The following is a 14,216-nucleotide window of genomic DNA, read 5'->3' as shown; positions in this document are numbered from 1 at the left end:
GCAGTGTTGTGTAGCATTGGGAATGGGGAGTCTAGAAGACTTGGTCACTCTTCCCAGCTCTGTCAGGAAAAGACCTTGAGCAAATCATACAGGCCAAAATTAAGTCCATATTTAGACACCTAAATGAGCAACCTGATTTTCAAAGTTGCTGAACAAACTCAGCCTTTGTTGACAAAGCTCTCTTAAGCAATTAACTCTAACAAGGTACAGCACACAAAGCATCCTGGTAAGCTAAACAATATGCACCTTGCAAGCTGCTATTGCTTATTGAAAAAGATATTATTCTCCTCCATGAATTCACAGATGACAAGTGAGATGCTTGAGCTCAGGTTGCAATAACTGCATTCCATTTTCTTCCCCTTTATACAGAGCAGACCATACTACTGCTCCCAAGTCAGACATGGCTCGCAATCTGGTGAAATATGCTGCCTATGGCTGGAGGAGATGCATCAAAGACGCATGCACCCTTCTTTTATGTTCAGATGTGGGAGGAGGGAACAAAAAAGAGAGCGATATCCAGAGAAATAAGGATCACAGTAAAAGGAAAGAGCAGGCATGAGAAAGGAAGAATGAAACAGAAGGAGAGAATACTATAAAATTGAGAGCAGGAATGAGGGAACAGAAGGGAAGTAACAAAAAAGAGGAAAAAGGAGAGAACATTGGAAACAGAGAAGGAAAGATATGTACAAAAAAAAGGGGGGGGAGAGAGAAAGAGGAGGTACTGAAAGAAAGCAGAACACTACAGAGAAAAAAAATCTATTGAAAAACAATTCAATCTATGCTAGGTAATGACATGTATTTTTTAAAGCTGTATGTGGGTGTGAGAATCATTGGACAGTCTTTGTTGTCTTTCCTTCTTTCTTTATTCCGTGTTTGTCTTCCTCCTTTCCAAGGAAGTGAAGGTGTTAGTGAGTGCCCACCAGGGGCCTGAGCATCCTGTCAGTTGACTTCAGTGGGAGTGGTCTATGCAAATGGTGGCCTGATGACTGGGCCCCAGACATTTTGCTCATGCTCAGAGCTGTCCGCTTTTACAACTACACTATATGTTTTCATATGTAAGGCATTCTTCATCCTGTCACCAGGAAGCCTGCTGCCAATCTGCCTGTAACACTCCTGGCGTGTGTTCCTGGCACTCAGCTCCCTGGGAATGCTCAGTAGGATCATCCTACTGTCATTAGTGGAGACCTCATACCACCTTCCGGAAGTAATGCATATGCGCAAAGCAGCAAAGAGTTCCTGTTGCTGTGGGAACCATAACACTGAATTTCCTGGCTTTTGTACAATCAAAATCAGAATTTTAGAGTTCAAGCCTATTTCTAATGGCCACATGGTAGGACTCTTAAGTTAAATGAAACCTCACAGATATTATCTTTTACAAATCCATAAGCAATTTACAGAACTTAATGAAATGTAGCAGTTTCATTTTGAGTTTTGCCTTTTCTCCTTTGGTTTATATTGAGTTGAAATTCAAATCAAAGTTCTGTGAAATCCACACAGTCTGAACCCAGCAAGTTTCTTCCCGCTCCATAACCAAGGAAGAGTAGCAAAATCACTTTTAATTTTTGTGTAGGTAAGTTTTTTTGTTTTTTGGGTTTCTTTGTTACATATAACGGTTTGGGTCTTTAAACGGAAGAATACATAGCTAAGCTGGCATAGGAAGTGTAGTGTAGACATAGCCATAGTGGCTACATCAAATCCTTTATGAGGCTTGTAAAACAGATTGCTAGATGAAAGCAAGGATTAAGAGGTAGCAATGGGCCATCAGGCTAGAAACCTGAATTAGATCCATTAAGATAGACTTGAATAGGCAGATGTGTAAGTAACAGCAATCCAGGCATATAGATCTCTTCAGTCAGAGAGCAGCAGTAATGAAAACTCCAAAACCACAGGGAGAGGTGCTATGCATGGTAAAGCCTCAGACCACCTGCTGCCCAAGGTCCTGAGCATATCTATGTCCATGTTGGGAGTTCACCCATCAAGGAAAGTCCTGCTGTGAAGGATAAAGCCACAAGTGAGAGGATGAAGGCAGTTGCATAGAGAGTGGTCTTGATCAAGGATAGAAGCCACATAGGAAGAGAGTCACACATGTAAATGTAAATACTTGCACACTTGTTGAACTGGATGCTAAAGAGCTGTCAAAGTGGATGGAGAACATCCAAAATAAAGTTAATGTGGAAGGATTTCAAATTTTGTTGACCTGCTCCCCAGGTCCTACACTGGGTTTCCATATGTCCCCAGCAGTGAAATTTAATGTTTATTAACTAGTGGAAGGATGTGGCTTTTGTCACCAGAAGAACAGACAGTGTCAAACAAAAAACTGTTTACAAGACCCCCCCCTTCTTGTGAAATGTGGTGCTGCTGTTGAAATCAGAGATAAACAAAATCACACTACTTAGCTAAAAAGCCTGTCTAGACAGGGCAAGAAAGAAGCAAATGCAAAGGCTGTAAGTTACCAACCATTGTGAAAGAGAAAAAAAGCTATGTTACACATAGGCAAAAGGCACTAACAACAAGATCCAGTTCAATGTCAAGATAACTGAACATCACCTGTATGCCGCCACAAAATCAGATGTTCTAACCAAAGTGAGGTTATGGGAGTCAAATCTTCTTAATCCTAAAAAAGACAAGAAAGAAGAGCACAAATAGCTTATGAAACCAGTAAAACAACCAACCAAATGAGTCTTGGTTTTGAGACTATGTAAAATACATACACTAAGGCCTTGCCTACTTGGGTATAATTTCCTAGAATAGCTATAGAGGAATATCTATCCTGCTATAGCTAGTCCAATATAATTTATCTATTTCAGAATAACTCCTTCATATGGATACTCTATTCTGGAACAATATTATTTCAGAATAATTACTCCTTTTCCAAAGCAGAGTGATTATTCCAGAATAAATTCACTTTTATTTTGAAATAGAGTGTCCATACAGGGGAATTATTCCAGAATAGTTGTTCCACTGTAGCTCTGCCAGTCAATTTCCCCGTGTAGCCAAGACCTTTGATACCATGGCTATGGTTAAGGTGTGGGAACCTAATTAGAAGAGAATACATACATTCAGGTAAATTCACCATTGGCATTAGTGGTTTAGAATAGAATTGCACCTGTTTACTTGAGCAGTGAATTTGACCCACTTGTCTTGGGGCTAAGTTTTAAATTTGTATAAATGTTTATGGCCAATTTCTAAATCCCCTAGAACAATCATTTACAATGGAGACCCTGGCTGACTTAATGCTGAAGCTCTATTTCAAAATTTCCTTGCCATGTGTCTTGTTACTGCAGATGATTTGGTGCTTTTTGTGGAGGAAGGGAGAAGGAGATCCAGAGAGGGGGGGAACCATAGAACATTAGGTAAACTCATAGAACATATGCACTACGCTTCTGGCCTATTGTCTGGCAAGAATTTATATTCAAAAGAGGGAGGATGTTTTTTTGGGTAAGACAGATGACTGGGAGTCTAGAGTTCTGGGTTCTATTCCCAATTCTGTCACAGACAGCCTATTAGCATTCTGCTGCTGTAAGATGAGAGTCTCCTAGCTGCCATGATAGCAGTGCTAATGGGCACCATTATGAAAAGGGAAGATGTAGTGAAGGATAAATAATAGCAACATGTCCCAAAGGTACTATTATATAGGACTTTCCTCTCAAGTAATCATGATCACCCCCATGTTACTGATGGAAAAACAAGAACATATAAGTTGTGGAGAGTGATGTCCCCATTAAAGAGGTAATGGACAGTTTGGAGCCATGCTGCCCCAAAATTAAGGGATGTCTGGATCCAAGCTTTGGCTTGGGACCATCTCTAATTAAGAGATTTATGTGGATTACATATGCAGAGTATGCAGTCAGTAAAGAACCAAGACAGAATCCAAGTCTCCTGACTCCCAGTTTTCTGCTTTAAATATATCTTAATCTACAGATATCAGTGTACAGTGTAATGATTACATAACTGCACCTTTATTTACTCAACTTTAGTTTAGCTCACGTACAGTGATTAAACTTACGTGTAACGTATGTGGCAAGCACATACGTATATCCAGCAATTATCATAAGAGTTAGAGGTGGGGGACCAGCCCTCCTTCCTCTGCTAAAAGTGGAGTGTAGCCCTCCCTCTTCTCCCTGACTTGAGAAGAGGTCCCCCACAGCTCCTCCTCCTTGGCTGGAGCAAAGAGAGCTCCCCGTCTTGTTTCAATCTATTTTAACCACTGAGTAGCTGGGAGCAGAATTAATCCCTATGTACACTGCAGTGGTGGTTCAGGAGATCCAGCCTCTGTTCCACATTCACTCCCCTGTGCTTCCCAGTTTTGTCTCCACATCTCTCTTCCTTTCCACTTTGGTTTATCCTCCTCCTGGTTAGCCCTTACTTTGTTTCCTCCCAAGCTAGACTGATAGTGTCCCATTGTGCTCTAACAACTGAGGGCTGCTCCTGCTGCACCTTTGATCAGCATTCTCCATTCTTGAAGTATGTGGTAAAGTGAGGCTCAGAGCTCTGACCAGGAGAGCTTTCCCCACTATTTGGCTGCTAACTACGCCCATGTGCTCTAGTCTGGGCAGAACCAGGGTGCTGGTCAGACACTATAGGAGAGGTGGGGATTCAGAAAGCAGTGCTTTCATACCATGGGACAACTTGTTTAATTGTGGACTGCCCCCAGACAATTAGGAACATGTTCCCCTTCCACACAAAATTACACAGAAAAGAATAAAACTCATCAACCCCCTCCCAATATAGATATATTACTATGTATGTACCATTCTAAGCTGTTCTTTTAACTAGTATGGCCATCTTCCAGATGAAAAATCCATGTGGGAAAAGCTGCTACTGTGTTCACTAGGGAGCTTTAAAGCAGGAGCAGGACTTCAGAGAGGTCACTCACGGTTCATCAAACGGCCCAGCAAAAGACTGAAGGGCATTTGTTAAAGTGCCCTTCTTCAATGAGAAGTACAGCTAAGCAGGGGCACAATGATACACATCATAGGCAAACCTTGAACTGACACCCGTAAGCAAAATGTAACTTCCTGAATTAGAAACTGGCCAGCACACGTGTCGTGGAATCCTAACAAGCACCATGTGGGGTCTGTAAGGACTGCCAGTTATCTGAACTTCAGTTTTCTGCCTCAGTCTGGAAAATGCAGCCCTTCTAGCAGCACCACATCCCTTTACAGCATAGCATGACATTCACAACACAGCCTCGAGGGAAGAGCGCCCCTACTGACTTGCAAGCACCCCTGCTTACAGCACGGCTGGTTTTCTGCGGTCCCATGACTGTTTGGAGATGCCAAAATGGGGTAATTGGAGTAGGCCACAGGCTGTGCTTTACAGCAGTGCTTCTCAAAGCCAGTCTGCTGCTTGTGCAGGGAAAGCCCCTGGCGGGCTGGGCCGGTTTGTTTACCTGCTGCATCCGCAGGTTTGGCCGATCGTGGCTCCCACTGGCCGCGGTTCGCCACTCCAGGCCAATGGGGGCTGCAGGAAGGGCGGCCAGCACATCCCTTGGCCCGCACCGCTTCCCGCAGCCCCCACTGGCCTGGAATGGCGAACCGCCGCCAGTGGGAGCTGCGATCGGCCGAACCTGCGGACGCGGCAGGTAAACAAACCGGCCGGGACCACCAGGGGCTTTCCCTGCACAAGTGGCGGACCAGCTTGGAGAAGGACTGCTTTACAGTGAGAGCTGCAGCTCTCGGCCACAGCAGGTTTGCCTGTGGCATCAGAATCCTGAGCACTCTGAGTGGCAGAGAGAGGTGGCTTTGAAGTAAGCTCTCAGGAAGCAAATGCCTTATGAATCTGGTTCCTAAGGGCTGTGTCTGCAGATGTGATAATCCTGGTGGGGAAATCTTAATAAATTTGGAGGGAGATTGCAACTGTCTCATAGACTAATACATTCCAAGGCCAGAAAGGATCATTGTGATCATTTAGTCTGACCTCCTGTGTAACATAGGCCATAGAACTTCTCCAAAATAATTCCTGTTTGAACTTCACCATATCTTTTAGAAAAACATCCACTATTGATTTAAAAATTGCCAGTGATGGATGAACCACAACACTTGGTAAATTGTTCAAATGGTTAATTATCCTAACTGTTAAAAATTTACACTTTATTTCCAGTGTGAACTTATCTTGCTTCAACTTCCGGATATTGGATTGTATTACTGTATACATTTGTCTGTTAGACGGAAGAACCCATTATCAAATGTTTGTTCCTCATGTAGGTACTTACAAAATATGATCAAGTCATCCCTTAATCTTCTGTTTGTTAAGATAAATAGATTGTGCTCCTTGTGTTTTTCATATAAGGCATGTTTTCTAGTCCCATAATAATTTTTGTGGCTTTTTTCTGAACCTGCTTCATTGTATCAACATCCTTCCTGAATTGGGGACACCAGCACTGGACACAATATTCCAGTTGCAGTCGCACCAGTGCCAAATACAAAGGTAGATTCCCCTGTTTATGTACCCAAGGCTAATATTAGTCCTTTTAGCCACCACGTGGCATTGGGAGCTCATGTTCAGCTGATTATCCACTATGACCTCCAAATCTTTTTCAGATTCACTGCTTCCAGCATAGAATCCCCCATCCAGTATGTGTGGCCTACATTCTTTGATCATACATGGTGTATGATTTCTATTAAAATGCATGTTATTTGCTTGTGTCCATTTTACCAGGCAAATCAGATTATTCATTATGCATCCGAAGAAGTGAGGTTTTTACTCACGAAAGCTTATGCCCAAATAAATCTGTTAGTCTTTAAGGTGCCACCAGACTCTTTGTTATTCATTATGAGTTACCTTTCAGCTTACTTACACACAACCCTAGTCTTTGTGTCATCTGCAAAGTTTATCAGTGATGATTTTATATTTTTTTCAGTGTACAGCCAAGAACCAATCCCTGCAGGATCCCACTAGAAACAGACACTATTGATGGTGATTCCCCGTTTACAATTACATTTTGAGACCTGTTCCTTAGCCAGTTTTAATCCATTTAATGTTTGCCTATTATTCTGTATCATTTAAGTTTCTTCATCAAAACATCATACAGTACCAAGTCAAATGCCTTACAGACGACTAAGAGTATTATATCCACATTATTACTTTATGATTTTTATCAATCAAAATTCTAATCTTGTAAAAAAAATGATACCTAGTTTGGGAAGATGTATTTTCCATAAATCCATGTTGACTGGCTTTAATTATATTGCCATCCTTTAATTCTTTATTAATCTAGTTCCATATCAGCTACTCCATTATTTTGTCAAGGACTGATGTCAGGCTGACAGGCCTATAAATTACCCAGGTTGTCCCATTTACCTTTTTAAAATACTGGCATAACATTAGTTTTCTTTCAGTCTTCTCAAACTTCCCCAGTGTTCCAAGAGTTATTGGAAATTAACAGTATTGGTTCAGGGAGTGCTTCAGTCAGCTCTTCTAAAACTTAGGATGCAAGTTATCAGGATCTGCTGATTAAAGTATGTCCAACTTCAGTAGCCGCTAGTACTGTTGAACATCCTCTTGAGTTACTGTTGGAGTGGAAAGTGCTTACTCACCACAGTAAAACTGGACATTCTCTTTTTCTCCCTAATACAGAACAGAAATATTTATTGAACACTTTTGCCTCTTCCGCAATATTCTCGACAACGCTACCATTTCAGCGTTGTGAAAACAAGAAGTAACAAGAAATGCATGAGGGGGGGAGGGGGTCCTTCATCACAAGGGGAAGACACAGAACTTGGGAGTGGCAGGGGGCCACAGAGGGAGTGTGTGTGTGTGGGGGACACACAGACAGGGCAGTGAGAGGGCAGCATAGCAGCAAGCAGGCTGGGGGGGCACAGGCCAGACTGTGGGGCGCAAGGGGAGCGAGCACCAAGTGGACCGTGGGGACGGGGAGGGCAGAAGGCTCCGAGCGGACAGCGCGGTCTGGGGAGGGCACTGAGAAGTGGGCCGTGGGGAGCGCTCAGATGAGCGGATGGTGGCGGTTCAGGAGCACAGAGGAGCTCCAAACGGGGCAGGCACCGGACCGGCTCTGACACACGGGCGGGGCTTGCAATGTCCGAGCTCGGCGCCGCGGCTGTAGGCGGGGGCGCATGCGCGGCTCCCAGTACTTGTTGCTTTGACTTTGTTACTTTTGGGCTCCGGGCGCTGCTCCCGCCCTGGGCAGGAGGAACTCGCCCGAGCGGCTGGAGACAGCGGGCAGACGCCGCTGCAGGTAATGGGGCTGCGGCTGGGAAGCTCCCGGGGCTGCCACGTCCTGTGCTGTGAGCTGCCAGCAGGAGCCCAGCTCCAGTTAGGGGGCGGTCCCGTCCCGGGCGGGCCGGCTTCCGGCCTTGAGAGCTGCGGGAGGCGCCCCCCAAACTTACGGGCGGGAGACCCACTGAGCGCCTACCTCCAACCCCCCGCGCGCCCGCCAGGCCCCTAGCCACTTGCGGGCCTGGCTGCGGTGCGGTGTCCGTGCAGGCTGGTGCGTGGTGGCGGTGGCTGATCAAAGCCAGAAGAGTTTTCCTGCAGTTCGTGCTTGAGATCCAGGGTCAGCCGCTCCCCAGGCCCCGTTCCTGGTTGTTACCAACCACCTAGTACGTGTGCTGAGAGCCCACCATGCCTTGCTTGGACCCTCTTCCCGGCCCAGGGGGAGCCAGTGGAGGACGGTGGCCCTCTCTCCACTGTATTGTGCAGATCAGGAGCAAAGGGACCAGTGGATAGCGTATGGGGTTAGGGGCTAGGAATCCCCGAGCACTAATCTGGCTCTGCCATTGACCTGCTTTGTGATCTTGAGCAAGACCTTTCATCTCCCTGTAGCCTCTGTTTTCCTATCTGTAAAATGGGGACAGTAATACTTCCCTGCCTCCCAGGAGTGTTTTGTAGATTAACTGGTCAACATACAGCACTTTGGAGATGCTCTTGTATCGCTCTTTAGTATTATTAGTGTATAATGTGTGTGTGTGCACACCATTTTAACAAGCTTTTTTTGTGAAATTCTATGGCTCTCAAATAGTGTATGTACAATGAGCCATTTTTGTAGAAGTCAGTCTGTGGGTATATTCCTATTCCCTATATGGGAAATAAAGCCCCTGGAAACTACAAATACTTCTTGCTAGGCAGATACCAAATTTGCTATTCTTCCTCTACTGCTTCTGGGCATGCACTAGGGAGTTTGTTTTTTTTCCATTGCTGCTGAATTCCACCAACAACCAGCTCCAGGACATCTGCCAAGGCAGGTAAAGGTAGCTGTATTTGTGGTAGGATGTTAGAGACACTAGGGGAGTAAGGTAATATCTTTTATTGGGCCAACTTCTCTTGGTGAGAGAGACAAACTTTCAAGCCACACAAAGCTCTTCTTCAGATCAGAGCTGTGTGGCTCGAAAGCTTATCTATCTTACCAACAGAAGTAGGTCCAGTATTACCTCACCCACTTTGTCTCTCTAGGGCAGGTAAAAGCATAAGGAAATATTAACAAAGTGTCTTTGTTTTTTTGATACACAGAAAAATATGCAAATATACATACTTTTGGTTGCTTACACAGCCACTTGTCATGGCAGAAAACCTGGGCTCTCCTGGTAAAAACACAGCATATTGGACTTGGCTGATTGGCTACAAATCTGGCTCCCTACTGCCCTCTGCAGGAGATAGTCTCAGTGGGCTTGTCTTCATTGTAAAGTTGATTGGAGTTGCATTGGCCCCAGCTCAAGGCCCAGCCACACAAAAACCTTTACCTTGAATATAGTGGTGCTTTTGACTCAAGTTGACTGGCCTAGCAGAGGGCATAGGCTAATGCTCAAGTTAGTGCAATTTGTCAGCTGCTAACATGACCACTCTGTAGTGTGGACCCAGGCTAGCTGCCCTCGAGTGCTAGTAGTTCCCCAGTGCCTCCCCACAATACACCCTGTGCCCAGAAAGGACAGACAAGTTCTCCCACAATTCACTGGGGCTTAAGTGCTTAGGCCTACTTGCAGTAGAGCCAGCCCTGTCAGTCACCAGCTGCAGGGGAATGCCCGCCCCCTGCAGTTCCCTCCAGTTTTCTGTCTCCACAGAGGTTGGCAGGAGGCCTCTCCAGCCCTCCCTGCTCCAGCTTTTCAGAGGAAGACTCCAGCCTTCTATTTCCAATTGCTGGTGAGCCATTCAGCTCCGGAACTGTCCATCAAATCCCCAGCCACGACTGAGGCTGTTTGCCTTTTGGGGAGATTGTCCCCTTGGCTTTGCTTTCCCTGCTGAGGCGTTGGAGTAGCTGGTGCCCTGACAGGCTTCGGACAGAGAGTTAGGCCGAGAAAGCCAGAGACAAAAGGAAAGGTCTGTGTCTCCTGCTCCCCGCCCCTTAGAGAGAGTGTCCTTTGGAGCTCACCCAGCTCCATGGTCAAAGGGCAGTTTTCCCCTCACTGTGCAGGTTGTGTGGAGTTGTCTCAGTCCCCGCTTCCTGGGGTAGGAAAGGAGAGGCTGATTTTGCTGGGCAAGGTGTAGGAACTATCTCAGTAGCCCATTCCTGATGGGATTGCCTTGCCTGGGCTCAAAAGGAGGCAGGCAGGACTGGAGAAGCTAGCAAAAGGTGCAAAAACCCTGCGCAGCTCTCCAGAGAAGTACTTCAGAGCCGCTGCTGCCAGCCCTTTCTCTCTCTAGAACCCAGTGGACTCAGGGTCTGACAGATCAGCAGACCCAGCAGAGATTCCCAGTGAAAATATGGTGCAGCAGTACCTCAATGGAATCCCTGTGGGAGATGCCATTATATTTGCCATCTCCATCGGTCTTCCTGCTAGCTACTGCTTCCAAACAGGCAAGTTTTCCAGTGTGGTTGCCATCTGTGACGAGACCTAGTATTGTATTTTAATTTAGACAGATAGTCTTCACAGTTGCCGTAGCACCCATTCCCAAAATAAATTTAAAAAATGCTCTTAACTTCCTTCTGTCAAGCATCAAATCCCAATTCGTAGGAGCATGGACAATCTCATGGCAGAAAACCCATGTTTCCTGTGATGAGACCAGCTAGATAGCTACCTTACAATTTTTTAACATAATTTAAAATGTAAAATAATGTAAAAATTAAAAATCTGAATAAATGCATTAAGCTATATAGCTGTTTAAATAAATGTGTATAGATATAGTGTATCTTTCTGGTTAGTAAAAAAGTGGTATGTAACGTGGTGTAAAGGCTATATTTAGTTGCAAATCAACATGATTTAATGGTTACCAACCAATTAAAATCAGCCTTTCTTTAGAAAAATAACTAAAAACTACAAATGCAAAACAGTGTTAAAACTGATTATTTAAGGTTTTTGGCTTGCTGATTTAAATCATGATTAAAATTATTGATGTAAATCACTTTGATCACTTAAATCAATCTGGCCTTTTTTCTATGCCATGACAGTGTTACTCTTACTTGAATTTTTAAGGCTACTCAAGACAACATTTATGTATTTGATGATCTGGAACAGAGGTAATCACATCTCTCTCTGTTGAAGATATCACTGCACTGTGATGGATTGAGGGCCTACAAACTCCAATAGAGAATTAATAGAAGTAGGACCTAAAGGTCACTTGTTCTGAAATGCTGTACATTTTACTATCTGCATGACAGTATCTTGCAGACCATCTGTAGCTCATGGGTCAGGCGGTAGTACTGTTGTTTAAAGTTATAATAAGGGGGTACTGGGAGGCTCTGGGTATTGATAATGTGCTATAAAGCTTTTCACCTTTTGGCCACCAGTATAAATTCAGACCAGTTTGTAGTGACCTAAAAATCATTACAAGTTGAAGGTTATGAAAGGGACTATATGCAATGAATTTGGAGGTCCCCATCAAGGACCTCTAGTGGACACTGTTGCACATTTTTAAAAAATCAGCACAATGGGTAACATCCCAAAGAACGTTCCCTTCAGGCCAGGGGTGAAGCATATAGCTAAGACAGGAGAGGAAGCTTGCATTGCCTCTGCTCATGCTGTATTTGCTCTATAGAGAAGACTGAAGTCTTCTCCAAGATTGTTAAGCCAGGACCTTTCACCAGCACTAAACAAAGAAAAGGAAGGGGAGGGGAAAGAATAATTTCTGTTTGTTTCTTTCAGCATCCAGAGCAGTGTTTTCTTTGTCAAATTTGGGAAATACTTTTGTGAGAAGTATATGCTTGCAATCGGATGTACTGGATGTCACCGTCTTCAGCACAGGTTCAGAGACTTGCAATCTTTGCTCCCAAGAAATTGAGCTCTCTAGGGTGTATTCTCCCTATGGATTTGTAATTTACAGACACCTTTCATATGATGTTCTTTTATTCCAAGTAATTGAGAGCTACTGGGAATCAAGTTTAGAAGATTTGAAAAGAAACTTTAAAAACAGCAAACCCAGAAGTAAGTGAGCAATTTCTTCCACTTGTAAAGACACCTTTGTATGACTGGAAGAATTTTGCCATTTTCCAGATGTTGCTAAGTTAACTGAGCAGTTTAATTAATAATTGAACAAAAGTAGAGAACTCGGAAACATGCACAGTTCTTTCTTGTTAGATATCGCATATTTAACACTTTACCCTGTCAGATAACAATCTCTAACTTCTTTAAAAACATTGATTAAACCTCACAACATGCCTGTTATACGTTTGTTTTGTGGCTTTTTGTGGAATTTATAGTCAGTTTTATTAAGTTCCAAGGTCTTTACATTTGATAAGTCTAATATTCACAATCTCATATGTCCACGAGCCCTCAACAGGAGACAAAGTCCTTCAAATCATCATAGATCATTGGAATAGCTAACTTCTTATGTCACTCCAAGAACCAGGAATCAAAGCTCAAATACTTAGTAGTTTTAATATTCTAGATGGGAGAATAGCAAAGTTTACACATTGATCTCATGCAACCTTCCTTAGATTGCACTTGTATTTTAAGCATTTGAGCTTTGATGCCTGGTTTCTAAGAGGCCTATGTTTTGTTTGATGTTCAGAGTACATGGATAGAAATCCTGCACCAAAGAATATTTTGGTAACAGATGCTGCTCAGTGGCGTTATTGCGAAATCTTTTCTCAATGGTGGTTGGGGATGATGGTAAAATATTCATTCTGTATGAGGACACTTTCTTTTGAATCTTTCTGCACTGGGATGTTTCCAATTTGGATGCTTGTTTTGTTTGCACATTTCACAAATATGAGTCTCCTGACCCATTAGGCAGGCTGGTAATGTGACTGCTCACTTCCTTTTTCAGGGGAGACACGAGATGTTTCCTTTCCTGTTTCTGGATGTTGGACATTCCCGTCTTGCCTACTTCAGGAATAGAAATGGATCTGACGACACAGATAAGACTTACTGCTACAGCACTGCACAGGGCAGTACTGTGCTCCAAGGAGTAACTTTTGGTGGAATCCCTACTGTTCTGCTGCTTGATGTTACGTGCTTTTTGGTAAGCTTTCTTCTTAACTCTTGCAGCTGTAATACTTCTGGCCTGTCCAGAAGCTCAGTGTTGTGTAGAATACTCTCGCTGTCTGATGGGGATTTAGGAAAGAGGGATTTGTTTTCCAGAATCTTTAGAACAGAAATATTTTAGGAGGTTGCTAGAGAGCCAGGACTGCAAGCTGGCCTCATAAGTTTCATATGTCCTGCTTTTTGCTCTTCTAAACCACCTTTCATCAGGGAACTCCAAAGCACTTCACAAGTATTAATGAATTAAGCTTCACAATATCCATGTGATGGGATTCTGATGGGTAGGCACAGAGGAGCTAAGGGACTTGCCACGGTTATGCACTGAGTCAATGGTAGTACTAGGAATAACACCGTAGGCTACTGGTTCTGTGCCTTAGCCACAAGAACATCCTTTCTCCCTATTGGTCATTCTTATGGGATGTGAGGGTCAGCTGGCATCTGAAGATTTCTCAAGAAACGAAAGCTAATGCTGAATACTGTTACTATATTGAGGAAAAACTTCCTAATGGTGAGATCTATTAGATGGTGAAATAGTCTCCTAAAGAAAGCAGAAGGTGGAAATTCTATCACTCTAGACCCTTCAAATTAGAGTGTATAAAGCAGTGGAGAAAACGATGTACAGAACAATCTGGACTGGAAGAAGGAGGAACAAGATGACAAGGCATGGTGCTAGAATTTCAAAGAGAGGTCTAAAATACAATTGGGAAGAAATTTCCTTGAACATCTACATATGATTTAATTTAAATCATAGCTTATTTACTGATTGCTATTTTTTACTTTCTTCTTATTTTATAGCTTTTAAATTGCTAAAGTGGATATTTTGTCCCTGTTTAACTAGTTTCC

General features: G+C 43.6%; 1 protein-coding gene across 4 annotated transcripts in view; it reads left to right on the top strand.

The window, feature by feature from the left end:
- The first annotated feature begins 8,095 nt into the window (after positions 1–8,095).
- TMEM63A (transmembrane protein 63A) overlaps positions 8,096–14,216 on the top strand; it is a 39,573-nt gene continuing 33,452 nt past the window's right edge. For 2 of the 4 annotated variants that reach the window (XM_054023080.1, XM_054023076.1), the window contains exons 1-3: positions 8,096–8,197; positions 12,036–12,314; positions 13,159–13,353. In XM_054023080.1, the coding sequence (XP_053879055.1) occupies positions 13,171–13,353 (183 nt within the window). In that variant the 5' untranslated portion in view covers positions 8,096–8,197; positions 12,036–12,314; positions 13,159–13,170. The remainder of the gene's footprint in view (positions 8,198–12,035; positions 12,315–13,158; positions 13,354–14,216) is intronic. The other 2 variants (XM_054023078.1, XM_054023079.1) reach the window with 2 other exon arrangements.

This window comes from Malaclemys terrapin, chromosome 3 (assembly GCF_027887155.1).
Source record: "Malaclemys terrapin pileata isolate rMalTer1 chromosome 3, rMalTer1.hap1, whole genome shotgun sequence".
Classification (NCBI taxonomy): domain Eukaryota; kingdom Metazoa; phylum Chordata; order Testudines; family Emydidae; genus Malaclemys; species Malaclemys terrapin.
Note: the sequence above shows the minus strand (reverse complement) of the source record. Positions and strands in the feature narration are given on the sequence as shown.